Genomic DNA, 27964 nt, shown 5'->3' on the forward strand with positions numbered 1-27964 from the left:
TTAACATTTTACAGCAGGTTTTATTTTGAACATACTTTCATATACAAACCAGTGACTGAGAAAATGGCTCATTTGAAGCTGTACTCTACTCGTACAACATCGTAACTTTGCTTATTACCCTCCTCAGTTTACAGTAAACTGGAATTGCAGGACATTTCTCTTCCCTTGGTGTCGGATGGTCAACTCATTTCAAATAGTCCTAAAGTACTGCACTAATTTCCTGCTAAACACTGGACTACTGTAAATATCTGGACATGATACATCACATTGTAGTTAAGCATGTCCACACGACTGGGGAAAATTACATACAGTACAAGCCATTCACTTCAAACATGAGCAAACTGGCCAAAAATCAGTTAATTATGCCTAACGTTGACATCTAGAACCAAGTTTGAATTGTAATTATATAACCAAGATGGTTTACTTTGGACACATATGTTGGTAATCTTACTTCTGAAGTGTACAATTACTTGAATCTAACAAACAGGCAATATAATTAATGGTTTTTATCACTCTACCAGCTTTGAAATGCACAAAACTGATTCCCCAACCACACTTATCAAAAAGGAGCACTCAAACTCACGCTGCACAGTAAATTTTAAGACTGAATATATATTTTGTTTATTATAAGCATTTGTAATTTTACATCCAATGTTAAAATCAACAACTTTGTGACAACCAGCTCCGATTCGCCGCCACCCCCCTCCCTCCCTGTTCCCCGAAAACAAGCTTGTTAAAATAACGTTTTCAAGACCTTTTTAAAGCAAAGGCACATTTGTCAATACGTGTTTTTAAAAAGGAAAATAAAGGCAGGCCAGCAAGCAGAGTCAGTCTGGGAAGCAGACAAAGAGGAAGTGAGAGGCTTCCGTGACAGCTCCAGCGGACCTTCGGTACCCCACGTTTCTGGAACACAACAACAAAACCTGACTTGGAGTAAAGGGCCCGGACCTGGTTTTGTCTCAGAGGGAAGGTCGAGGGCCTGAGGGATCCGGGGTGAGCGTGAAACCACACGGGCAGAAGAAGAAGACAGGGCTTGAGACTTCATTTCTCCACTTCACGCTCTAACACTTGTCCTGAGCCTCCGAGCTTTCGAGGTTAAATTTGAGTCTGTATGCAGGGGCGCTGTGGCCGGTCACACCCAGGCCTGCCTGGATGGTAGATGGGGGACCAGAAGGGCAGTTCCCCTCCCGACTGGCCTCCCTGCTGACCCTTTCTATGGACAGTCACAGCCCTGCTAGTGGCTACATAGTCTGCAAGTCCGACAGGAGACCAGTGGGCTGGGTGAGGTGGGATTGGATCCCTGCCTGAAGGTCCTTCCTCTGCTGTGTCGCCATTGGTCCCTGATCACGGGAAGATGAGTCAGAGAGTGGGGCTGTGGGGGGAGACGCAGCTCCGCGTCATACAAACACCTTGGCGAGAGCGTCTGCTCCAGCACTAGCAATGTAGCATTTTGACGGATGGAACGCCACATCGTGGATCGATTCCTCAAACTTCTTTCTGTGAGCCGTGAACTCCTGGATGCAGGTTTTACTCTCCAGGTTCCACAGACGGATAGAGCAGTCGTGACCTGTGGAGAAGATGATGGGTGAGAAGAGTTGCAGAAGTGAATTTGCGCGAGTATGAACAGCTTTATGAATAGGGATGGGTACCAGTATCTGGTGCCATTATGGCACGGTAGTAACTGTAGTAACCAGACTTACTGAGATGTCATACACTTTGGATTCTAGCCAATCATTTTACCTTTGCAAGCGTAGTAGGCGGGCCCAGGTACGTATGTTCTTTTAGAGCAGAGCTACAGATTAAAAATGCCCTGGCTGTACTTCACAGCAAAAGATGCAAACTCAGCAGCAACAAGTGCTTTAAGGTGATACTGTGCAAAGGAGGTAACACCTCGAATCTGATGAAACACCTGGCGACGCATTGAGTTTTTTTAAAAGCCGAGAAATGCACTGTATTTGATAGCTTGATGCAAGACCTCACACCACATCTACTGCGGGTGTGGGTGCCTGTTATCGGACCCGGAGTTAGCAACATCCCCCAAGAACCCGAAGAGGAGAGTCCTGGCCCCTAGCCCTGCCAGTGTAGCAGAAATGATGACGGATGATGATGGCAGCAGCAGCTGTTCTTCTCTGCGTGAGTAGCTTAATGTTGTTCATGTGTAATTTACGTTCTGTGTTCTCCATTCTTTAAGCACCGGTTCGAGCACCGGCACAGTTTCAAAAGTACCGGTTTGGTACTGGTATCGGAAAACGTAAACGATACCCATCCCTATTTATGAACACTCTTATAAGTAACCCATAACAGTGTTATAGAGAATAATCCTTTAATTGTCCCACAAGGGGAAATTTGGTGAATATTTTGAGAATTCTAAACACTGTATATTTTCTTCTAACTTCAGACGCATCTAAAATGTTTCCAAGTAAATTCAGCCGACACACTGTTGGGCGAATCCACCTAATAAACCAGAAAATGTTAGTTTTGGTAAATTAAATCTAGGATAGGGAGATTCATAAGGTACTTACTGCCTGACATAAGATAAAGTCCATTAGGGTCCACTGCTAAGCTGGTGACAGCATCCAGATGGGCCACCATGGAGTGAATCAGCTTCCCACTGTTGTTGTCAAAGAACTTGATGTGTCTGTCCTCCTGCGCAGTGATGGTGATGGGTAGAGTGGGATGGCTGAGGACCTTGTTGATGTGAGAGGGAGTGCCTGTTGAAAACAGATGAGCACAATGGACTTTAAAACAGCAGCTATGAGACAGCAGAATAACTAAAGGGATGATCGGTCGGGGGGGGAAAAAAAAAAAAAAAAAAATCTCTTTTCAAAAATTTACAAAATCAGGGTTCTTGGCATAAATATAAATTATGGATTTAAATGCACATGTACAATACAATTTTAGTTTTGTAGACCTCTCATAAGTTTTTTTGATGCTGAAATGCATATTTAGTGTTGTAAAACACATATTACAAATACTAAACATTAACATCTATCTCCAGATCTTTCTAAAATTAAACTAGTTTGGACAACAAGCAACAGCAGCGTTTTATTTACTTCAGCCACCACTAGATGTTAGTAAAGACCCTTTATTATGGCCTTAACATGTCTTCAAAAATAGCTTCAACCCCTGAAAACTTTTACTGGTGATAAGCTTTTAAGGTTTTTCCTCCACCGCTATCACACTGTGCTAGTGTTGGTGTGTTAGTGACCAACAGCTCCAAACCTACCTGGCTCCAAATTGGACTCCAGACTGAGAACCAGCTGACGGGTCTCCATGTTGAAGAGGCCGATTTGCCCGTTTGTGAAAGATGTGACCAGATGAGCTGGATCACTGCACACCAGATCTACCGAGGAGGGAATTCCCAGCTCTGGTACAGGAAAAACACAAATTATTTTACCTGCTCAGTTGACAAAATGTTGAAAAACGAGGATAAGCAAGACGAGTAAAGTCAGTACTTTTGTTTTCGTTGAATACTGCGAGGGCAGGTGAGGTGGTGTTGGCGTCCCACAGTCTCACCGTCCCATCCGCGGAGCAGGAGAGAAGGCGCTGGTGTGCGCTGCTGTACACCAAACCCCAAACAGAGTCCGTGTGTCCGCTCAGGGCTCCTCGCAGCACAGATGGATCTGTGAGAGAAATAATGAAGAAGAACTCCATTCAGACATCGTGATCTGATTAGAAAACCCTCAAATTACAACAAAACCCACGAGGCTGTTACCGTATGAGTCGTAGGGGTCGATGTTGGGATTGGGGGTGTTCCAGCACTGAATAGTCCCGTCGACACCGCCGCTGAAACACTGCTCCCCTGTACTGCTCATCGCCACACTCAGTACAGCACCCCTGTGGTGTAAATCATGAATCATCTATTAAACCAGCACTAACACAAAGTTTTATTCACGCCGTGTTTTGTTTTTGTTGTTTTTTTACCTGTGAGCCCTGAAAGTGTAGATCGGTTCCACATCTAAGGACGTACTTCTGCAGACAAACAATTTGCATTTTATTATGACATACAGAACTAACCAGCAGAGAATAAATGTCAAAGACTTGATTAAATGCTTTAATGTGCCGTTGCACCACTGAGCTGACATCACACTGTTTAATTGTCTTATTCACAGTAACTGTTCCCCTTAAAAATGACTTCAGCTTCCTAAAATCCAAATCACTACCAGACTGTGTGTGGGCTGCAGAGTTGTGACACGGCAATAACAAGTCTTGGGAAGCAGTGTCGTCAGCTCTTTGTCACACATGGGATCGGTTTCCTGTGACTGTATCATGTGACGGCACGGCAACAGAGACAAGCTCACTCCTTACGGGCTTCCAGTCAAACAGACGAGCTTTTCTCTTTAATCAGCGTCGCTCTGCTGCTACAGCACGACACGCTGAGCTCAGAGCGTCTGTGCGTTTAATTATTAAAAAACAAAAACAAAGGATGAGGTGATGTCTGAGTAAAGGCATTCGTACTTTTTGGCAGGAGCGGTCTTTTGGAGGTTCCACATCTTGAGCGTGTGGTCTTCTGAAGCGGTGATCAGGACGGGCTCCACGGGATGGAAGGTCAGAGCCCGAATCCCATCAAAATGACTCCTCAGAGTGAATTTGGGGTTCCATGTTTTTCTCATGGCGTCTTTGTTGTTTCCAATCTGAAGAGAAGATGGCAGAACTCAGCATCCAATCAGCAGAATGAACAGCTTCATAAAGTATAAGCAGCAGCTCAGAGCAGAGCCACAGTTGGATGCGAAGGATTTTGTTTATTTATTAGCAGCATAAAGTAACAGTTTCATAGATTTATATATAAAAAAAAGAAGTATGATTAAAAAAAACCCTCAAAGGCAGCATAACTGTCACTATTTACTGCCTGTCATGAAAACAACTTAACATCTTTGTTAATTTTTCAGTACTTTGATAAACATCCTTTTTTTGCATAAAATAAACATCAGCCCATCTTAACACAACAAAAAAAACAAAAACTTTTGGAGCCACGTGACTTATATTATTGCAGTAAATGTGATCTAAAAAGATCTTTTATCTTTATTACATTTTGTTGGCAACAGTTTATAAAAACAGCTTTTTGATGTGTTTTTCCCCTGTGACTTAGACAATGTTGTTGCGATCAGAGAAAGAAAGCAGGATGCCACATAAGCTAACATAAGGAAGTAGTTTTCTCTGAAGAAGTGGTCCTGTGAGTCTTTGAATGATTTCTGTGTTTTCCTACTCACATCGTAGGCGAGACTGTCGGCCTCGTTGGCCACAGTGAGTCCAGCCAGCTCCCCCAGGCCCAGCTCACTCTCCATGGCCTCGTCCGTGCTCATTATGAAAGACTTCCCTGAGGTGGGCGGGAAGGTCAGCGACTCAACTGGGAAAAGAACAAACAATTAAATAAACATGCAACCCGATAACTTTGTGGGCAATTTTAGCTGATCTATTGTTTGACTTCTACATCCTGCTGGTATTTTTTCTGGAGCACCTTCATCCGTTCGGTTTGCATCGTGCTCGTTGAATCGGGGTACGTTGGGCCGGGATTGAGGGGCGGGTGCAGGCTGGATGTGGGATAAGTCCTCTGCATCTCGAAGGTTAGCCAGCATGTCCTGCAGCTTGGATCGATTGGGTCCTGTTTAGCAAGTCAGGTTAAGAGTTAAAACAAAAAACACACACATAAAAATATTTTGTCAAAAAGCTGCAACTACAGGCTGAAAGAAAGAATGCAGATAAAGACGGAAGGAAGGCAGCATTAAAAGGCAAGAAAATAAATTATAAACTCTGATTGTAAAGGAAGGAAAATGAAGAGAAGCCACCAGAAAAAACCTCGTAAAATGAGAAAAAGAGAAGTTGCTGAGGCGCATTCATCACCAAAGGGTGTGCTGTGTGGAGAGGGTAACTTCAGACAGAGCTGCGTTTTGAGGCGTGATAAATGAATATATAAATGTATATGTAGTGTTTACTGTGCAGGACTACAGGGCTGCATGCATTTCCTAACAGAATTAAACCTGATTGTTCAAGTAAGTCGTTTGACTGTTTTTAAAAGTCTCCTTGTGACAGAAAGCAAGACTGCAGGCATCAGCTTAGCTTAGCATACAGTCCGGAAAGAAGGGCAATAGTTGAGCTCAGAGCAGCTGCCAGGGAACCTGCAGAGACTTGAGGTAGTCCCTGGGGATGTGTACGACACGCAAACATGGAAGTGGACTTTATCTTCTAATCTATTTGCCTTTATACTGGGTGTAAAATATGTTATACATTGTATATATGAGGTTTCAGCAGGCCATGGGCTTGTCTATTCATTTGGGAATTGAGCCCATTTTTCAGGGTTTCTGGAATAAACAAAAGGCAATTAACAGCTAGAGCTAAATGTAATCCCTCTTTTGTTTCAACACATGTTCTGCGAGCAACCGGAGCCTGCTCAAACCAGATGGTCAATAATGAATATGCAGATATCTGTTTATATTAAAAAGATTGCCAATGGGAGGAAAGCTCTGTTGACTCTTACCTGTTGTTTTCATATAATGGTCTCTGAATGGGTCAAACTAACAAAACATAACAGACTAATTAGCTTCAGAGGTGGATGTAGCTCAGTTTCCTTACATTACCGTAGAGGAAGGGCAGCTGTTATGCTGCTTATAGCCAACAGATGGATAACAGAGTATATTGATCGTACAATTGAATTCTCAGCCCAGTAGAAATATTTCTCCCCCCCCAAATGTCAAACTACTTCTTAAAGTGCCAGATGATCTCCTCCACACAGGCACCAAAGTGATAAAGCTCCAACACAGCAGGAAAAAAAGCCAACTGTGTAAAGTGGTGTTACAGTCAAGAGCAGAAGAAAGTGAAGCAAACTTGTTGTTGATCTCATGATTCAATCACAACAGCAGGAAAGCAGAGCGTGGGTCTCAAAACAAATGTGAAATCTAAGAGCTCTCAGTGGCTGAATGGGTCTGAAGTGGGCTGCCATTATGAGAGCTGTAGTATTCAGCTGAGTCACTTCACTGAGTCACTGAAAAAAATAGCGTTTAATTGCCATCAATTTATGGCAGCGGCAAAATTACTCGTTACTGTTGCATCAACATGGCTGACAGATGAGGGTAAAGATGGTGAGGATTATGTTATTATGACTGGAGAAGATACAGAAACAGATGACTGAGGGTACTATTGCTGGCCCAGATGGGACACAGATGGACCTATCGTCACGGCTAACTCATTAATCTTATATTTGACAGTGTAGAGGAGAAGATGAATACGGCTAAAAAAAAAATAATAAAAAAAAAATGCTTAAATGGGATAAACATGCATTGAGCATAACAATGAGTTTGGACAGGAAAATGATCACCAGAAGACAGAAGAGACATCAGTTTGAAAAGACGAAGAAGACGAGAGACAAAAAGATAAATGAAACTGAGGAGCAGCCAGAGACGGAAATGAAATTTTGTTTTTGATTTTAGGCTTTTTGGCTTAGCTCAGGAAAAGTCAGGCTCTACAAAGAGAGGAGAGGGAGGGAGGCAGCATCGCCCGACAGGACTTACTCTTCACCCCCTTTTTCCCCTTGCGCTCCTTTTTGTACTGCTCCTTGAGTTTGGTTATCAGGCCCGGGTCCACGTCCCAGGCCTCAGAAATGGGAACCTGCTCGTCCTTTTCTACACAGGGAGAACAAAACCAGACCGAGAGGCTGTTGAGGAACTGGCCTGGTCGAGGCCCGATTTGCCTCGCAGGGCCAAGGCTCATGCTCTCCTGGAGGCTTCCCTCAGGAGAGCAGAAGGTCTGAGGTGAGCACCTTTGACATTACATAACTGGGAGCAGCATTTTCAGGCATCTCTTTTAATCTGCTCACGATTTCTTTTCCAGTCTATGTAAAAGTAATGGCAGGGTTGTTAATGTCATGTGGCGGGTTCTCAGTGCTAAATCTGACCAGAAAAATCATCCCATGCATAGTCTAGTGTACTGACTTTAGGTTTACAGATGACTCAACACTAAGATCTGTGGTCAGAGTCAAAGAAAACACCTCAGCATGACATTAAGCCCATTTTTTTTGATCAGTGAGATACACCGGGAACACACAAACAGGAGTGGGATGCACATTGTGGTCACAGGTTGGCTGGCTATGGGAACACACGGCGGAAAGGATAAGAAACTATGATTAAACATAAACTCCCAACATCATGACTAATGACCACAGCATGATATGTGAATGACAAGTACTCCATGAACGGTCACCAAACTGAAAACAAGATCTTTACATTTACTCACAGATAATACAAAAAGGAAACATTTTGATATCATAACTGCTCTAATTGTATCTAGTGTCTGGCTAATAGTGTCATCCACTCCAAACTCTGATCTGTTGGTGATTAACGTGTGACTCACCCCAGTCTGTGCCGTCCCCGGTGCCTCTAGTCTCTGGCGAGGTGTCCATCTCGTCAGGACTAGACAGGAAGTCGAAGCCCTTCATCACTTCCTCTGTGTCAGGGTCCTCAGTGGTGTCCATACTGGCGGGCGACGTAGACGATGCAGGCTTCTTCCTGATGATCTGCAGGGAAATCATTGCCGGCCTTTGTTAATAGTATAGTAACAACTTCTGCAAAAACACGTGAGAACAGAAGGTGGGAAGGTCGACTGGTTTCTTACCGTCCTCGATTCCACGTTAGTCCTGTCTTTCCCCTCGCTCTCCTCTTCCTCGTCTTCATCGCTGAACTCAGCAGCTGCATTCTCAATGAACTTGAAGGCTTCCAGTACAGCGCTGGTGTCAGAGAGCTCCGTTTTCCTGTTGAGTGAGAATGATTCATGCATTAAACACACAGCTGCACTAACTATGCTTTTAAAGCAAGCCTTTCAATTCCATTATATCAGCTTTATTTGACTTTCATTTTCAGTCATTCTGTGATATACAAGGAGTGTATAGACACCCTTAAAGGGTGTATGCTCACCCTCTGGTGCCCTTTGTTGTTGCGTCTGTCCCGTTGACCAAAGGCTCGGTGCTCGTGCGTTCCCCTGTCCTTCCAGCTCCATCCCCGGCTAGTCCTAGCAGTGCTCGGACTCGCTGGGACTTTACATCTAAGATGGTGTCTGTGTAGCCCACCTCCTGTAGGTACCTGGAACAAAGTAAGAGGATTTAAATATGGATGCATATGGTTTCCCCCAAGTTTTTAAGTAATATTTGTGCAGCAGTAAAGTCCTGCAGTGACGCAAAGAAAGACAAAATTAACCCGGCTGCGTTACTTTTACTGTCTTGACCTCACCATGAAAGACACAAAAGCACTTCTCGCTGTTAAAAATGTCTCTAACAGTCAACAGTCTCACCACGACAAGCTACTCATCAGATATTACACCTGCCCTGTGGGGACGCAGAAGAAGCTTTAGCAATCTGAGCGGGCGACTGAATGAAAGGGAGGGGTGTTTTAGCACATTATTGATCTGTCCCATGAAACGAACTCGTGAATAAATTGGCTGCATCATCAGGCGGCATGTTGGGGCAGATGATGTGTGAGGCTGCCTGATGGTGTCTGGTTTATTTACAATGACAGACTAGAGAGCAGGATGATAGGATAACCACACTCTTGAGTGTGCTGGGTGCACCAGAGGAAAGGAAACACACGGAGCAGGTAATGATGGCTGCTGGCCATGTGAGGGAGCCCTTTCCCACACTTTCTTTTTTGGCCCATAGTAAGTAGACTGACACAAGGGACAAATATCTCAGAGAAATGTAAGCAGAGGTTGGAAATTGATTAAACTTGATTCAAACCAACGCTTTCTGCTTATTGGGCCCATTCTACGTGTTTCTACAAAAGGGTTTCAGTTTTCTCGGTTCTGAGTTTGAACACAGTGAAGAAACAGCAGAAAAAAGGTGTGCATGTGACTCAGGGAAAGGCTGTCATGAGTTTGACGTAACTGATTTGCAATGTGCAACTGCCAGGGAAAAAAAATTGCCTCCAGCAATGATTAAGCAATTAATAAGCTTGGAAGCACACCATTCCAGTGATTTGGACATTTCAGTTCTCAACAGAAGACGTCGATTTCAGTGCAGTTAATTTTAGCGAGTTTAGTAGGTTTCTGGGTTGAAGACAGTTTTTTTGATCGAGGTTTAAAAGCGCGTGCACTCACTGTCTGAGGAGCTGACGGCCTTGTTTCCAGGACAGCTGATTGTTGAGCGATCCAGAAGTGTCGTTCTCATTGGCCTCGTCTGGAGAGAGACGAGGAGGACACAAATCAGGGCAGCGCAAACAGACATTATTTCCACTCTGTAAACACGACCGAGACATTCCTAAATCACAGCAACCATACACTCGTGTACTCAGTTTCTTTCAGTCTATAAAAGGTTAAACACACTTATAGAGAAAAGAGTATGGTTTCTCTTTGAATCGTTCCAGTGAAAACGAGTTGATTTATTAATAAACTCACTTAAAAAACAAACAAAACAAAACAGCTTTAAACAAAAATATTTACATCCTTTAAAAATTTTTGTTCATTTGACAAACTGGATTTTGATGCTGCTTTGACTTTAAAGTGGATTTTCAAAAACTCACTGTCACCAGCTTTTTCCGTGACGTTAAAGCAAAAACATTTGATGTCGTGTGATGAATTCTAACACCGCTGAAACGACTCGTCTCTGCCCCACCCGTCTCATGACATACTAGAAAGATCAACAACGTGTGCTGGTGCTTCCAGCATCCAGCCCGACACGCTCCGTCTTTCTATGACAAACAATGAAGGTTTTCAAAGCTCACTTTGATACTTTAAGTCAACAGTCCGTTGGCGAGTCAGCTGGGAATTTTGCATGGAGCACAGAGACGCGTTAATGAGGTTTAGACTGGGTGGGAGAGTGTGCGTATTTATGTGCGTTGCAGGGTGGAATTGGCAGGGCAGAGAGATGAGAGTGCCTTAAAAACTGGGTCATGCCTAATTCAAGAGGGTGATGAGCGGGCAGGTGTGCCACCACACCAGCAACACCTCCCACTTCTCGTCTCTCACTCCCCCCACCCGCCCCCATCAACCAACACCTCTCCCCTTCACCTCCTCTCATTCATCAACACTTCAAGGGCTCGGGTGCTTTGAAGAGCTCTGATGAATAGAGATGAGGAGAGGAAATATCCCAATCTGACTTAACGATGGCAGTGGACCCAAACATGAGAGGCCAATTAAACTATAATAATATAACAAGAAACAGGTAGCATGCAGATTTCAGAGTGATGCTGCTGTTAAATAAGGTAAAGGAAAACACGCTAGAGATGGAGAACTGATGCCCAGCATCAAAGATTAATTTGTGCGAATTCTTCTAACTTGGTTTTAGTCATGCAAAGAGATTTGGTTGCATTTCCCAGAATTCTTGGATGTACATTCCCAAGCATCGAGCTCATTTTCCAACAACTGTGTAGCTGCTTTCCATCAGCAGGTTGAACTAGAAATGGCTACATTTTCACATTTCTACGCTCTTAAGGACTTCTTATCTATGTTGAGCTGAGAGGGAGTTGCACCCCTCACTTCAACACTAGTAGCTTTCATTGTGTGGACTGTTTCTGTTTTGATTGTTGTTCTCACAGCATTAAAGAAAAGCAGTCATTTTCATTACAGCTTACCAAGCAGATTAACAAATAAGTTAACAGGAAAAGGAGCACATTCTCGCAGTTGTGAGGCTACGGCAAGGTAATACTTGTGCTGTTTGAAAACTCATTACTGATTTACTGTTTCAGCTCCAATTACATTGTTTCTAGAAATCGGTTTTCCAGAAACAATGTCACTGTCACCCTGAATAATCCTAACCATTTCTCAGGAACTGGTTTCTATGAAAAACCTCTAAATGCTCTAGAATGAAATATTTGTACTATGGCAACGAAACCTAATCTTTCACTATTCAGGAACTTCTGAACAGATCTATCGAGACAAACAAGATTCAACACGATCGCAGGAGCTTCACCAGAGGTATGTGAACTCAACAATCACAGTGATTTAGTGTGAGGAGGTGGAGCTGGCCGTTTGGGTCTCCATGGACTTACCCGAGTCGTAGCTTGGAGGCTTCATGTCACCTTGGTTTAACTCTGTCCCATATTTTAACTTGTGGTACTTGGCTCTGGGAGTAAAAGAGAGAAAGGAGAAAAAAGGGGGACAGAGGCAAATAAGTAAACAGGATTGATCAGAAACGGCCCAAAAAAGCTATTTAAAAAACTCATTATGCACAATATTTGCATAATAAGCTCCCAAAGTCAGCCCAGCTGCAACTTGTTCTACTTCTCACAGACCGGTTAGCTTAAACAAGAGGCACACTTGTAATAGGAACGTAAGACAGCGTGTACCGAATCATTAAATAGCATATTTCTGACAGTATATAAAACAGGACTGCTTTGAACTCGAATTTCCAGCATTTATCGGCTCATCGTAGTCTCCTGTATACGAGTGAACATATTCAAATTAAATTATTTGAATGTTTAGAGACAAATAAGGAAACAGGTAAATATTCACATTTGAGCAGCTGAAACTAGTAAATCTGTCTTTTTTTTTTTTTAAACCAAAAAAGACGACTTAATCAGTTTTCTGTTAACAAACAATTAAGTGACTAATGTTTTTTTCAGCTGTGGGGGATAATATATGCCAACTGACATAATAACCTTTTACTCTACAAGCCTTTAGGTTACAGTCGCTGAAATTTGATTTAATTTGTTTGACATTTCCAGTTGCTGTTCAAAACGGATAAACATTAATGCAGTTTACACATACAGTGATGACATCACAGTTTCAGGTGATTCAGCTTTCGCAATAATGACGTGAAGTTTCTTCCAGTGGCTTCACACGCATCCACAACAGTGGAGTCCACACAAGGAGAGCTTGTGTTCACTCATGTCTGTGATGCAGAGGAACCATCACATGAGAGCGGTGTGAAGCAACCCCCATCAAAATCTAATTCATTTTAAATTGGGTACACCCTACATTCAGAAAGCCATTCCTGATATTGCTTTGAGATACCCTCGGAGACATGACCGGTTGCTTAGCAACCAGGCATAGTGGTAGTAATTCTGGGTTAAGTGTTGCTCCAGAGGCAACGTCTGTAGTGATCTCACTGGAGAAAAGTAGACAAATACATGCTGCAAACAGCCAGAAGAAGATCTGACGCTCAAACCCAGAACGATGCTCCTCGCAGAGCGCATGGAGGCAAAATATAACTAACCTCTGAGGTGACCGGAGGAACGAGAAAGTGCTAACCCATTCTGACACCTGTCTAACTCAGTTGTGTTAAGGCCCTCATTAGCCTACACAATCTCCCTGCTCCCAGATCTAATTATGATACCTGCAGCCAGCCATTTCATTTGTTACCTACCCCAGTTTTCACTTTCTTGTGTTTAACCTTTACTTATCCAGGGAGGACTCTGCTCACTGTCTTGGTTCAGCAATGCTTCTTCAGCTCACAGGCTTCAAACACAATCAGAGCCTTCGACTGTCAGCCACAGAGCAGTTACATACATCCTGTGTGGTTGCTGAGACAGTGATCCGAGTGCCTGGCTACATAAAGAATGCACTAAATCACACTTACAAAAATCCAGAGGCCTATTTTATCAGTTTAAAGACTGTTAATTCTTCAAGCCCCGCTGGGGTAATGTGCTCGGTGGCTTAGAGACACTTTAATAGAGATGTGTAGACATCACTGACATCTCTGTTCCAGTGTGCAGCCATGCTTCAAAGAGAAAGGGAAATGCAAAGTGTTGTCACCACCACTACTACTGCATCGCCCTTTCGTCTTGGAAAGAACGTGCCAACGGTGACCTCGCCTTTGGTAGAGAGAGGACTCCTACTCCTTCCAATTCTGTCCTCCTGCTGGGGACCGTGCAGCCATGAGCATCTGACAGCATACAAAGCGTTCATGCCAACACTTGCTCTCAACTGGAGACATAACACCAGCTGGACTCGGGGGAATCTCTCTAGCACTCTGCTTCTGCTGACACCAGCTGAGACATCAGACTGGGACAGAGAAAATAAGAGGAAATTTTGGGGGGGGAGGCAAAGAAAGCCCACTACTCTTTAAGCATCAGTTTAGCTCCGTGGCTGAGCAGGCGACACGGCATATGGCTGAAACACAGCGGTTCGAATCTTTATCAACAAATCCAACGTGATGCTTTGTTGACTAGTGAGAATCTGACACAGCTACGGTACCCCTTAAAACAGTCTCAGTGGCAGGAACCTTTTTTTTTTTTATTATAAAACCTGAAAACACTGCATTTGTTGGAGACTTGCTGAGGTATGTGTGTGCTGTGGGTGGGCTGCAGAAGAAGTGGGTGGTAGGGCACTCACCTCTCTTGCTTCAGCGCATACTCGAGCATTTTGATCCTTCTGACAAGGTCTTTCTTCAAGTTCTCCTGGCCTTTCCTTTCCCCCTGCAGGAAGGCGATTTGGGCCTGAAAACACAAAAATAGGACTGTCAGTAAATAGCTGAGAGAGTCACAGTGGTTGCTTTTATAAATAGAGCTGACGTCTCAGAGGTTTTGCCATCTTAGATATTAGTTAACGACGTCAAAGAGATTTTCAGATGTTGCCTCACATCTGAAAAACAACTTCTTTTGTCAAGACTAAAATAGGATGATGTCAAATCAATGTGTGTGGCATGATGGGAAATACAAAGCCTATCTGTACTATTCTATTTTAATCTAACCTCCTCACTCCCCCCACGCGGCAACCGTCCCCCTCCCCCTCCACGCCACTGTCTCTCTTCACTAACAGGCAACAGCTGTTGACGCACTCGGTCTGAGTCAACGTTACATTACATTGCCGGGTACCACACGCGTGCGGCCATGTGTGCACACATACACACTCGCAATGACAGCGGTGTAGCATACAAACTCACGGTGTAGCATACAGTACATGAGCTGCAGCAAGGGCACTAAAAACACAATCCAGTGTGAAGTGTTTTGCTGTGTAAAGAAATTTTTAAAAGGAAAAAGAATTATCAAGAGAGGTAAAATTACTCTATATGGTTGTATTTTATGAACCTTATTATGCCTTTTCATCCATTAAAGCAAAGCTGGTATGGCTGGTTTTCACCTTTTGAGTCCACCATGCACGTCCTCATGACAAATATTTTCCTGGTGACACCGACATTAGCAGGAATCTCAGAGGACTTTGGCAGGTGTTTATGTGTCCGTCTGTGGGCAAAGTCTTTAAACCACGCAAGATACACGCACAAAACAACACAGAGGTTTATTTAAGAAGAAATTCAAGGTAAAATACAATCCAGCCTCAGTCTGATGATTTGATGACCCAAGCCTGATGTGTCTTCATCTGGCATACACAATATTTTTGAAGACAATTAGGTGATTAATTCAGAGAACTCATTGAGATTGCTGCTCAAGTAATTCCATCACAAGATGGTCTATAGTCTTTTATTATTAGATAGCCCCTCTGTTTTTATGTGGTTTTAACAAACTCAATTATTGTGAGGCTGGAGAATGAAAATCATTTTAAACACAGGAAAAAGGCTGTAAAAAGTCACAGATCCTGTAGAGAATTACAGTATCGCCTCCGAGTTTTAGCCAAATTAGCAGACGTTTCCTTCTGGTTTTGTTCTGTAATAATGCTATGTGTGTCTAGATCAAAGAAAAACGCACATTAGCATACATTTTCACTTGAAAAAAAAAAGAAAAGAAAAAAAAAGTATGCGTTCTTCCCAGCTTAAAGATTCCCGTTTTGGTTAAGCGTGTATTACATCCTTATAAATATGCCTTCCACTAAATATAGTCACAGGAGCCAAATAAAAGATAAACCAAACAGACACAGTCCATCGGACATTATGAGGTTACAGCAAGCTGGGCAAATGACTCTTAAAAGCTGCTAAAGTGTGTAAAAGCTGTGCTGTTTACAGAGAGGATGAGAATGCCGCCGTTTCCATTTCACTGCTATAATAAAATTGCTGTAGAATCCATCTCAGTTGCTAAATGATCACAAGAAAAACAAGAAGCACAAGAAGGGATTTAAGTGCCTCTGTGGAGCTAGGAGGAGATGACAAAATTAACTGGAGTAATGTTGAAAATCATTAACACAACCTGAACAGCATCATTAAGGTCGATATGTTGCAAAGAAAGATGGAAAGCAGGAGCACAAGTCTGACTGCTCCTGTGTTTAACTTCAAAAAGAAGACGACAATTCCCTCTAAAAACATCCAAGCTCACATCTTAAGGGGATGGCTATTAACTTGTTTCCCTGCATTTCACTCTACATGCAGAGGATGGTGCGAGTTTGAGTGGGTTGTATCACAGTTTCACATGGATAGCAAGTAGCGCTGCTGCAGCTACTGTTGCCTGCAGCAATGAGTCATGACAGCACTTCAATCTGCCTCGAATTATTATGAGCATTTCCTTCATCTCTCCATCACCACAGTCATCTGTAGATGAACTCATCAAAACCAGCCTGCTGTTGTGAAAGTGCAATTACACCTCAGAGTATTTGTCCTCAGTGTGACAGTGCAAACAGCATGGAGTTCAGCTAGGATCAGTCGCGTGATAATAGTGTACACGTGCTTTGCTTCTGAAAGCTGGGTAAGCAGCCACTCTACCTCATACCACTCTAACCATTATATCTACACAGTCTCCAGTTCCTTATTCAGCTTGTTTTATGTGCATTGATCGATAGCTGCATCCATAGTAATGTATTCGGGACTGACAACAACAATATTAACTTTTACTCATCCTTGAGCCACTATGGATGTTGATGGACAAACAAACAAACAAAAACTATTAAACTTTTACTTATTTTTCTCATATTCATATATTGTTATGGTGGATCCAGGTGGATGTGCATCCAGCATAGCCAGTGTAGAGAATGATGAGTGTACACGTTACACCTGGTGCTACTTCAGAGTGTCTTAGGTCAACTGAGAACAGCTGGATTTTTGGCTGGGCTAAAGCTCAAAGACGAGGATGCCCAATCTATAAAGGGCGATGCTGAGGAGAACTGCCAGCTTTAGTAACGTCATGTCACTGAAGTGTTTGTCTTGTGTTGATGTTCAGCTGAATGACTTGTTATTGCAGTTCCAGTTAAGACAAAGGCCAGAATTACTGCTCAGCTAAGCTGCTCTATAACTCAACTAAATCTTCCAAAGCACACATAAGAGAGACAGAAAATGATATACAAATACTTGCAGAATAACATTTTACTTGCTATGTTACCTTCAATATGCCCTGGCAGCAGAAGATTTATATTTCAGTCCACATTTCAGAGCTTAGACACAAGAGCTATAGACACAATTTCACACCGTTATGTGAGCAGGTAAAGGGTGTAAGATTTTCTCAGCAGTGATGCTCTGCTGTAACCTTTGATGTATGTATGGGTTTGTGTTGTCCATTCTTATCATTCCAATCAGATTCATGCTAAGACGTGGACAACAGGAGGAGGCAGGGCTGTAAAGCAACTGATTACCTGGTGGAAAACCAGGTGAGAGGGCAGCAAATTAGAAGAATGTAGTTATAAAGGACGGAGGGGAAAAAGGCTTCTTTCAAAGAGAGTAAGATCTGAGGAGATGCGCAAAGCTTCAGCGTCAATTAAATACAAATTATTTTATGCTCTGAATCATGTAAAGCTACTCTAGTAGAGTCCAAGAATAAAAACATGGAGCTGTCCAAGAACAAAACAGGCTCATAAAAAGGTTCATGATGAAAGTAAAATAATAGAGTGTAGAGGACTAGAGAAAATTACAGTAAAGTCCAAATCATACACATCACAAAAAAGACAGTAAGCCCTTATTTATCAGATGAAACACAGATTTGTCCCTGCGGGTGGACTAATGATCAGGTTTGTAGTAGAGCTGGGCGATAGAACGATAACGATATGTATCGCGATATAACTTTTACTCGATAGAGAAATTAAGCTATCGCGATAGACCTCGCCGCTCTTGTCCTCTTAAAAAAAAAAAAAAAAAAAAAAAAGGTCAGCCAATCCAAATTAAGCAGCGCAGAGCCGAACCAATCACAGCCGCAGCGTCACGTCGCGTGACTTGTTACGTACAGCACAAGTGCCAAGCCGCAGGTGTGTTTGTTTGGGAAACAGCCAGCGGGTAATGGAGGAAATGAGTGTGCCGACTAGAAAAATCAACCGAGCGTGACCGAAGAGAAAACAGATGATGGTTGCAATGCCGGAGAGATTGTCGGACGGAAAAGCCAAAGAAGTTCCGTAGTGTGAAGGTATTTCGGCTATTTCAAGTCTGACAAAAAACAGAGTAGCGTGCACTGTAAATTGTGCCGAAAGCAAGTCTGGAAATACAATAAACTGGTGCATGCGTCACACTGTGCGCCACGTTATTGTTTCGGTGAAATGAATTTCTACAATACTGTTACTGTTAATTCTACTCTCTGCAGTGTTTAAATGCTTACATACACACACAGTTACTGTCCCTCCACACATACGACTCGGTTCTGCTTCTATGCCCCAGCTTTGTTTACTTTTTCCCACCGAGGCTTCTAGACTTCTGATTGGCCAACATTTCTGCACGGTTAGGAATCTAGCGCCACCTGCTGCTTTGGCATGTTCATAGCAGCGTTTTCCTTCATTTCTGCCTTTATGTGTGGACGGGATTATTTTTTAAAACGAAAACGGAAAATCTCCGTTTTCAAAAATACCCGTATACGTGTGGACGTAGCCTCAGTCTCTGACTGGAAGCGCTAATTCGTCATTCGGCTTTTGTCAGACTAAAGTAACTGTTAAAACTGTTTGAAAAGCTCAGCTATACAACAAGGAGAGATTGAGAATTTCCTTTTAGTTCTCAGTTTATTTGATATTGACAAAGGTTAGTCAGTTTTGTCTGTTCTTCTGTAAAACAAACTAAGATTTATTTTTAGAATTAATATTTTGTTTCTAAGTGGAATTGACAATTTAGTCTGTTTCGTTTGTTCTATTTTGAAACTTAAACGCTTTAGCAGCTGCCTTTTGTGTAGTTTGCAATATTTGCCTTTATTTATCTGAAAAAGTCTCATGTTCCTTAAGTACATCTACCCTGTTGAACTTATTATGGGAAATAAATATTTAAATAAAAACAAGCTGATGATTATTTCACATTTTACTTGTGAGCAACGGCACATTTAAATCTTACAAATATAGTTATTTGGCTTATATCGTGATAGATATCGTTATCGCCTGAAATGAAAAAAACATATCGTGATATGAAAAAATCTCATATCGCCCAGCTCTAGTTTGTAGGTATGACAGAAGGAAAAGAGTGGCGTCAATGATGACTTATTAATAAATGGCTTTTGCACAGAAACACAGAAATGATCATGGGATGAGAAAGGACACAAATAAGGAATTAGAAAACTACTGCATCAGGAAAATCATCACAGCTTGGCTGGCTCTTAAAATAAGTTATACTGTTTAGACTGGCTCGAATCCAAGTATCAGTAGCGATCACTGCTTTGGGGCACTGAAACTGGATAACGAGTAAAAGGGTCCACTTACAACTTCATTAAGCTAATTTTGGAGCTATTTTCCATTTAATGGCTCTCATATCGAGTGAATCTGGTCTTTATTTGCTGAAGCAAAAAAGTACATTTCAATTAAAATGTGTCACGACTGCTTCAGTGGAGAAAAACAGCTCAATTGTTTCCACAATGGCAGCATAGGCAAGGCCACACAGTGAAGTCCTATCAGATCCAAAACGATGACAAAGTGTAAGAACAACTCCAAAGGCTGTTATTTCACTCCGGCTCAATTCACTGTCTAATGTTCCACCGCAGATGAAACTGTACATCTGTGCTGCTTGAGATAGCAAGTGGCCATTCACTCCCTTATCCACATGAAGCGCTGGCCCAGGGACCCCTGGAGTCCTGCCGTGCCAGAGATAGAGAAGAGTGCGGCTCTGTGAATCTCTGGCTCGCCATCTCTTCTCCATCAAACATTAACCTTGGGAGGAATGCAATGAGTCAACTCTGGCCATAAAGAGACACAGGAAGCATTTAATTCCCAGCCTCACACTGACTGCATTATTGCGCTGCTGGATAAGGGCTCCTTAGTGTGTCTGAGCAAGAGACATGTAGAATGGGGCATGCATCTAGAGCGCTGGGCTTTTCAGAGACAGGAAAAGGAGGCAGAAGAGATAGGCTAATGCTAGGATAGAGAGGAAAATAAACAACAGCCACTAACCTCTAGATCCTGGTAAGCAGCACTGGTAAGATGGTTGGCTAGCATTAATCTCTTCTGTTTTGAATAACTCTATTCTAAATTTAATTAGTAAAATAAGGAAACATGGACAGGTAGCAGCTTTCACTGCTACTCTACTACTAAATGAAAATATATCTAAGATACAGGTCTACTTTATTCTCTTAGAGTATTTAAAGGAGATACTGATTTTATAATCTTGCGGTATCATTTAGTTTGATGACTGTGGCTGCCATACCATTTACAAGAAAAATCATCTTCATTTGTAACCTTACCACACTTGCATGACTCTGACAAGAGTTAAAAGGTGGATTACTTAACCACACAGTGTTGGCAATGAATGAATGAAAGACAACAGAAGGAAAACAATTCTGTCAAATGTCTTCTTCCGCCTTTCAACTTCATTTTCAGTCAATGAATGTATGATGACTGCCAACCCCATTTCCACAAAATTTAATTAAACAAGACTTTCAAGTCTACGATTTGCGAATGCCAGACATGTTTTCTTCCAGACTAGTTCTGCGTCACAGTCAAAGACGTCCGCAAAACAATGAGTCTATTTAATCAACACAGTGAACAGTGTGAAAAATCCTTCAGCAAGGCTGAGCTCATCACACGAAAAAAGAAATTTGCCGGATATTAATGCATATTTTCGTGAGTAACCACATGCAAAAGAACGGCCACGCAGGCTGGACCTCCAGCCGCAGACTGAGAAGGTGGGGGCAGGGGGGTTGTGTAAATCCCACGTTTACAATTCAAACATCTTTTCTTTCAGGGAACACCGGATTTACTCTCACCATCACCACAAACTAGAGAGCAACGTGATGGCCGCCCCGATAACTAGCCAAGTACATTCCATGCATGCCATAACAAAAGTACCAAAAGGAAGAGAGGAGAAAAAAGAAAGAAAGAAAGGAGCCAAAGAACAGAAGAAGCAGCAGGACAGAGGAGCTGGGGCTAATGTAACGTGGCTACAGCAGATAAACATGAGCTCTTTGCAGCTCATCTGGAAAAGAATGAATCTTTGGTATTTGCACCTACTATTTCGAAACACAAGCCTCTCGTTTACATGGACACTTTGTCAGAAAACTATTCATACTGAAGTGCAAAACAGATATTCTGACTCAAGATGTTGTTGGTTGGATTTGCTCCAACCTGCAATGTTTACCAAATCCTCAGTTCATGTAATATTCTATAGCTACACTAAAAGGATCCAAGTTTAAGACCTTTCTGATACCACGCTGAATTATTTGGTACCCTTTCAACGTAAAGCAAAGTGTAAAGGTCACAGTCATTATTGCAACACATTTTTGCATGGTCTTTGCAAACCCAGCACAAAAAAGTACAGAGAACTCAAAACTCAGTATTGCATTGATACACAAGTAAGGAAATCAACAGCGCCATAGAGACAGCAAACTCACTGATCACTTACCGATTTGCAACATTGGGTGTATTAAAAACAATTGTGGACAGATATATTAGGAACAGTGACCACAGCTTAGATATAAAGTCACCTTTTATAAGTCCCTTTGTTGCAGTTGTACATTAAGGTTGAGTCCAGCTGAAGTATTCTTTTTACTATCCTAATGCTAACACCAGTTGCACAACCCTTTAGCCGCCTCCTCCACTCAGCATGCCAAAGGTAACTTAAGTGTTTGCATTATGACAGCTCTTTCCACACCCGCTCACTTCCAGTCAGACAGCACCTTTTAAAAGGCTGCAAACAAACTGCATATATTTCAAATTCAGAGCTCATGTGCATGAGTAGAGACTCAGAAATGCTTTGATGAGCAGCTTAGTGTTAGTCTGTCCAAACTGTGGTGTAGATTTCTGCTTATTTTTCTGGAATATCTCTTGCCTCCCACCTTTTGTACAACACCCAGAAATCAAAAGACAAATAATCAAACTGGCAGAGGCTGCTTCAAGTCAAAAACACATCGTTTTCACTTGAGCTCCATTTTACACTTAAACCATCATCAATCTCATGTGGAGCCGACACCACGGTGCTACCTCGGAGGGTGCAAACACAAGCCTTTTTTGTTGGGCTTCTTAAGGACAAGGGTGCTGCATCCCATGTTTCTGCATTAATATTGCATAAGCCTCGCGTTGCACATGCAGACACGAACACATGCAGGCGAAAAGCTACATTTTCTTTTTCAAACATCAGCATTTTCTCTGACAAACAGGTTGCACGGCTTTAAGGTGTTGTCTTTGTGGAACTGCATGTACTTCAAACTCAGAGATCAGCACAAACAGCAGCTTAACAAGGATGAAGAGTGTGATGATGTTCAAAGTCTGAAACAGGCAATTTTAAGACAGAGTTACTAAAAAGAAAAGAGCCTGTGGGACTGAAAGGTCTGTGTCGTCCCCGTTTTCTATATTACTTTGGTTTAAAGCTAGTTTGACACAGTTTTGACTTAATTTTCAGACGTATGCAGCGTTATCATTTCTTGTATAAACTATAATATGATGCAAAATGTGCTGGTGGATAAAATATGAGTAGAAGTTTTAGAAAAGTTCGACTCTAATTTGTTTTAAAGACAGGGAGAGAAGCATTTCAAATAAAAAAGGCAAAATGACAGACCAGATTACATCGCATTGTCACCACATTACATCAAGACAACAGCAATTTGATCTGGTGAGTACACCAATTTACAACTCTGACAAACTGCTGACCTCAAATTTACAATAACACGAAAGGAGGCAGCTCTCCCGCACACCCACGTAGGCAGATGAAGGCTGTAAGTGTGAATGGAGGAAGGAGAAGGGAATTAACAAGCCGACAAGGCGGTTCTGCAGCACAGAGAAGGGCTCTGGTGTCAGTCCAACGGTGGCAGCGGAGCAAAGCTCAGAGGGCCGGGCTTTAGTTAATAAACACAGATCCAGTCGGGCTCTTTCACAGGAAAAACACAATCCCCTTTAAACTACTCATTACATTACAAGGGAATATTTCATACGAGGTGTCGATAGCTGCCTTCTCAGTCTGTGAGATCTTAAAAATGTGCACAGTGTTTCTTTGGGAGCCCAAGTTTCCTCTGCCAGTTTCAGAAGGCAAGGATATTGAGAAACCGGTACTTATACTACCATATTCTTGGATGGAAGCACGTACTTTTTGTACTTTCCCACTCAGAGGCGCACACTGAGAGGGCAAAAATAGCTTCAGCTTGGGGGTGGACATAGTATCGACTCAGGAATGACGGTGACTCCCATTTCTGAATTTTTGAATGCCACGGCATGCTTGTGTAGATGTTTGTGCACAGTTCGGTCCTTCTTTTTGCTGCACCATTGAGTTAAATATGCTTCAGGTTTTGCCATTAGTAAAAGTAAACACAACATCACGGCAATAAGTCATCTACCGGAGGCAGGGTAATTCTAGGCTGCTGCCGTCCACACGGAGTGAAGTAATCAAATAGCACGAGACTTCTTATCATGGTAATCTTATTCATGGTAAAAGCTTTTGGTGCAGAAATACAAGAGATGCTTCTATACTGTGAAGACAGCCCACGTTTCAGTGTGCACCCACATGAAGCCATCCAACACCCTGTGTCACCTTCAACCTTCTCCTGGTGTCAAATTATGGCTGCTGACAAATACTTCTGGCAAGGAGATACTCCACGGAGCAGGGATTTCCCCATAACTGGACAGCTAAGGGAGCACAGTGGATGGCCTGTACAGGAAGTCATTTTGATTCAAATTCAATCATCATAACTGAAATAGATCAGCAGTAATCAGCACAGCAGGGTGATGCGAGCTAAATCAATATAGCAATATGAACACGATTTTTTTTCCCCCTTTCTAAATGACAGATCGCTCTTACAATATGAAAATTGTATGTAAAGATCCTGGTAAATAACCAAAGGTCAGTTCGGTTTACTGGCCCCTTCTCTATCATTCAAATTAAAAACCAGCTAAACTAAACAGGCAAAGCCCTCCTCTAGTTTCAGTGCCAACATAAAGCTACTCTGACCGATCCGATGGCAATTTGAGTGACTGTTCAAGCGTTCAACTGGAAAGTAATTATCAGACCACTGACTAATTAAAAAACAGAAAAATCAATCAACTCTTTTCCATGGTATATAATATCAATAAACTCTTTACACTGATAGACACAATCCATGGCTCCTATTCATGCTGGATACTGTAAAGCTGTCTTCTGGTTAATTCTATCCAGGTTTTTATAACCTATTATAACTCGGACACCAACCCTTGCAGGGACTGGATTAACAGGAAAAATAGGAAAACCGGGGGGAGCCGCTACAGCTCACCTGGTCGAGCAGGTGGCCCAGTCCTTGTTGCAGCTTCCTAGCCCGTTTTCTGACCATAATTCCTCCTCACTTTCCTGTCTACTCTACATCTATATGTGTATCAGATTACTAGATAATAACCAAATTCAAGTTTTAGGCTATCGGAAGTTACATTTTATCTTAACATGTTTCTGCAGTTGACAATAAGCATTCTGTGGTATGGAGAGAACTCAGAAAACTTTGATAGATGCATTATGCTCACAACTGCCTTAGCAAAACATTTCCTAGTGTACGCAACATTAGATTTCACTGCTAAAATAACCCTTTGACATTGTGGAAAATTATATTTTTAGCTAGCTAGCTGCATTTTGTTACCATTTCAGTCCTCGTTTGCATATTGTGGTGCCGCCCGTTTCCACTCCAGTGGCTACAGTTTTCTGCACAGGACGCTTGAGCTCCATCACTATACATTTGAAGAAATTACACTGAAAAAGTGATTTCCAGTCATTTAGGCAGGTTCATTGGTTGTTAGCTGCATCTTCAGCAATTAAAAAAATGCATGTATTTGCTGTATTTCTATTATAAACTCTAAATTGAGTATCTTTGGGAATTTTTACAGCTGCTCTGATAATAGGAAAGGTGGACAATGTAACAATCACCAGTTTTTGTACATAATTTAAAAAGATTTATTAAGTTGAAATGAAATAATGATTATTCGGAGTTATTGTCATCGACTGTTATTGCCAAGATAACATACTAAAGAATAACTAGAGCTGTAACATATGACCACCAGCTCAACAAATCACCTCGACTGAGTCAGTCCACTTCTTACCAATGATTACTTTGCTGTAGTCAAACCATGAACGTATGATGTACAACAGCAGGAAAGGTTGGGTAGAGGAGAACAGTTTCTGTGCAGCTCCAGTAAAGAGGAGTGGCTCTGAGCATGACCTAACAGGCTGGCTGGACAACATTCCTACAGTACAAGCCCTGGGTTTGCCTTCCTCCCAAACAGTGACATAAAACACAGCTCCAACTGTCTGCCATTCATTGACTACACCACCAGTAATAAAAAAAAGGAACAAGGAATCCTGAGAGGTGATGAAACCGCTACAAGTACAACCTTGTCAAAACTTGTAAAGATCTCATATAAGATTTGAGTCTACAGCTAAAAGAAAGACATTGTGCAGACAAGATGATGAACACTATGAGAGGTATGTTGCAGTCGGATAAGGTGGAGAAGAAACGAATGCACTGTTGATGCTGTGTGGTATCTTCCATCAAGGCTCTAGGTCCACAACAGCCTTTCATTATTCATGCATGTCTATTTATGCTCATTTAAATGACTTGCTATCCTTTCTTCCTCACTGTGCCTCTTTTCCTGAAAGTTAACCCATCAAGCCCCTCTATTGGAAAAAGTTATGTATATCTGTGGAATAAGTAGGTGTTCCTCAAGGGCACAGCAAGGTTACTCTCCATGTGGAAGATTTGTAATATGTTAGTCATCGTTTATAATCCAATATAGTGAAATATTACCACTGAAAGACATTAAGGTTAACAGCAATGTTCACAATAGACAAACTAGAGGATTTATTTTAACCAGATACATCCTGTGCCACAAGGATCAGAGCACAAATATGACAAATCCAAAAGTTGCCAATTGTCTGGTGTAGAAAGAATGATTTTCAAAGGATTAACCAGCCTGGGGTTACGTATGACAAAAACAAGAACTCAAACTGAGCGCGCACTTTTTGCCGCCACAAATAAACCACCTAAAGAGCCGTACAGCAGCCTCTCTGTGCTTCACCGCAGTTGTTGCAGCTCCTTCGCTGATAAGCTTGCTTCATGACAGCACACAGGAAGCTCAATACCTCAGCCAGACTCAAAGTGCCGCATGACGCTGATGACTCAAAACCCTACTACACTGATGAGGGTACGTCACCAGTTTAGAAACAATGCCGTGTCTCCCTCTCCTCCCTTTGTTAGCTGAGGTCAGTAAATCCATGGAGCTTCCTGCTGCAAAAATCACAGAAAGTTCCGTTTGGGATCCAGCAGCTGCCGCCCCACAGCCAGGTCAAAATATTGGAAAGAAAAACATCTTTTAAACATTAGGTACAGTGACAAGAGCACATCTACAATAAGCTGCCCTCTCAACTCCTAGTTAAAAAAATAGTCTGGTGGAAAGAGCCCAAAATCATTTTAAACAGACCAAAAAAAGAAAAGAAAAATCCAATAAGGCTTCGTGTATTATAACCATTACTCCTGGAAGCCAGTATAGTCAGCATGGGTTAATTATTCACCTGCATACATAGTGAGAAAATTCAAATTCTAGTCTTACTGAGAATCTCAAGAAGATGAACTTTGTCAGACATCAATTTCTCGTTTAAGCAAACTCACCACTAAAGATCCCAGCTTGCATCAGGTTTGCAGATTAACAAAATTATAGTTCATGGGACGAAAAACCTGCTTTGTTCCTAAAATAAAATAGAACAAAGCAAGAAAGTAAAATAAACCGCGAATAATTTATTCTGATGCCAATCGTGGAGATATCCCCACACATATATTTTTTTTAATTTAACCTTTATTTTTACAGGTAGCCCTATTGAGACTCAGTGACTCATTTACAAGAGAGACCTGTTCGATCTGTAAGAGAAACGCCGTGCAGTGTTTTAAATTCAGGCATCAGGAGTGGCTTTACATGGCAGCTAGCTTGCGATAAGATTCATAAACAAGACATAGTTACTGCACTCTCTTGTGTAGTGTGTGCCGTCTGTCAGCACTGGCAGCTCCCGAAAGATCAGAGCATAAAAGAAACCTGCTATTATCTCTCCACATCATTTTTTTAATGGGACTGGGAATAAAGCACGATTCAAACAAACACAGGGTGATAGTAGATTTAGCTCGAAATAGCAAGTAGCCATAGTTTACGTTACACATGAACTATTTTGTCATTAAATCTAGCAATCACCTTGGTTTTAAACTGATATATTATCATGTTGAAAAACGCCTAAAGCGAGTTTATCAAACTATAAAAGTAGAGGGTAAGTTTCGTGGTTTTCGCCACAGTAAATAGGTCGCAAACAGTCGTCGTGCAGCTGGCTGAGAGGGGCGCTGCAGCTCGTTTAGCCTCTGAACTACAGCTAGCAAGCTAACCATTAGCCCGAACAATCAAACACACAAACTCAACGCGAGTTACTAGAAAAGGCCAGCCCTGGTAATGCCGCTAATATGTTGTCGTGTACAGAAAAAAATGCAGCTTTTTTACCTGTAATTCGGCTCGTTCTACCTCCCATTGTGCCCTTTCTACTTCGAAACGGGCCCATTCGTGCTGCAGGAAGTGCAAGATCCCCGGGATACTGTACTGCGCCCTAGCCGCCTCCCCAGCGTCGCCATCGGGCAGAGGTCCTTTTCCACCGCCGGGTAAAATGGAGTTGTTATTATTGTTGAAGAACACGCCGGGCCCCGCCTGTTCATCCATGGCCGGGCTCGGTGGAAAGCTTGGTCCGTTGTCTCGCTGACTCGATGTGCTATATATCAGCGGAAGGGTAAAAACCTATTGACGGCGTTCCGTCTCCTCGGCTTGGGGGAATGAACTCACTTTCTGACAGCTAGCTGTCATCCAATGA

General features: G+C 42.3%; 1 protein-coding gene across 2 annotated transcripts; it reads right to left on the reverse strand.

The window, feature by feature from the left end:
• On the reverse strand, positions 1 to 27952 carry LOC146655879 (striatin-like). 2 transcript variants are annotated; one of them, XM_085428571.1, is made up of 17 exons: positions 27604 to 27951; positions 14251 to 14354; positions 11967 to 12040; positions 10078 to 10156; positions 8904 to 9068; positions 8605 to 8740; positions 8344 to 8506; positions 7506 to 7616; positions 5459 to 5602; positions 5211 to 5347; positions 4459 to 4634; positions 3925 to 3972; positions 3716 to 3837; positions 3456 to 3623; positions 3227 to 3367; positions 2523 to 2711; positions 1 to 1567 (listed from the first exon to the last, which is right to left on the reverse strand). In XM_085428571.1, the coding sequence occupies exons 1-17, from the start codon at positions 27814 to 27816 to the stop codon at positions 1398 to 1400; spliced, it is 2340 nt and encodes a 779-aa protein (XP_085284697.1). In that variant the 5' UTR covers positions 27817 to 27951; the 3' UTR covers positions 1 to 1397. The 2 variants fall into 2 exon arrangements, with proteins under 2 accessions (XP_085284697.1, XP_085284699.1); XM_085428573.1 differs by lacking the exon at positions 7506 to 7616 and having other exon boundaries at positions 27604 to 27952.
• Positions 27953 to 27964: the final 12 nt, after the last annotated feature.

Source organism: Rhamphochromis longiceps, linkage group LG13, assembly GCF_057381845.1.
Source record: "Rhamphochromis longiceps isolate RC_006_pf linkage group LG13, R_longiceps_female_GT1.1, whole genome shotgun sequence".
NCBI lineage: Eukaryota > Metazoa > Chordata > Actinopteri > Cichliformes > Cichlidae > Rhamphochromis > Rhamphochromis longiceps.

What these genes read in the sequence shown, in the direction of transcription:
- LOC146655879 (XM_085428571.1), bottom strand. Translation starts at nt 27,816, where the DNA reads ATGGATGAACAGGCGGGGCCCGGCGTGTTCTTCAACAATAATAACAAC. An exon ending in CGGGGACGGCACAGACTGGG is followed by an intron (nt 7,617 to 8,343) that starts GTGAGTCACACG and finishes CTCCCTGTGTAG; the next exon opens with AAAAGGACGAGCAGGTTCCC. An exon ending in ACTTTATCTTATGTCAGGCA is followed by an intron (nt 1,568 to 2,522) that starts GTAAGTACCTTA and finishes TCTTCTCCACAG; the next exon opens with GTCACGACTGCTCTATCCGT.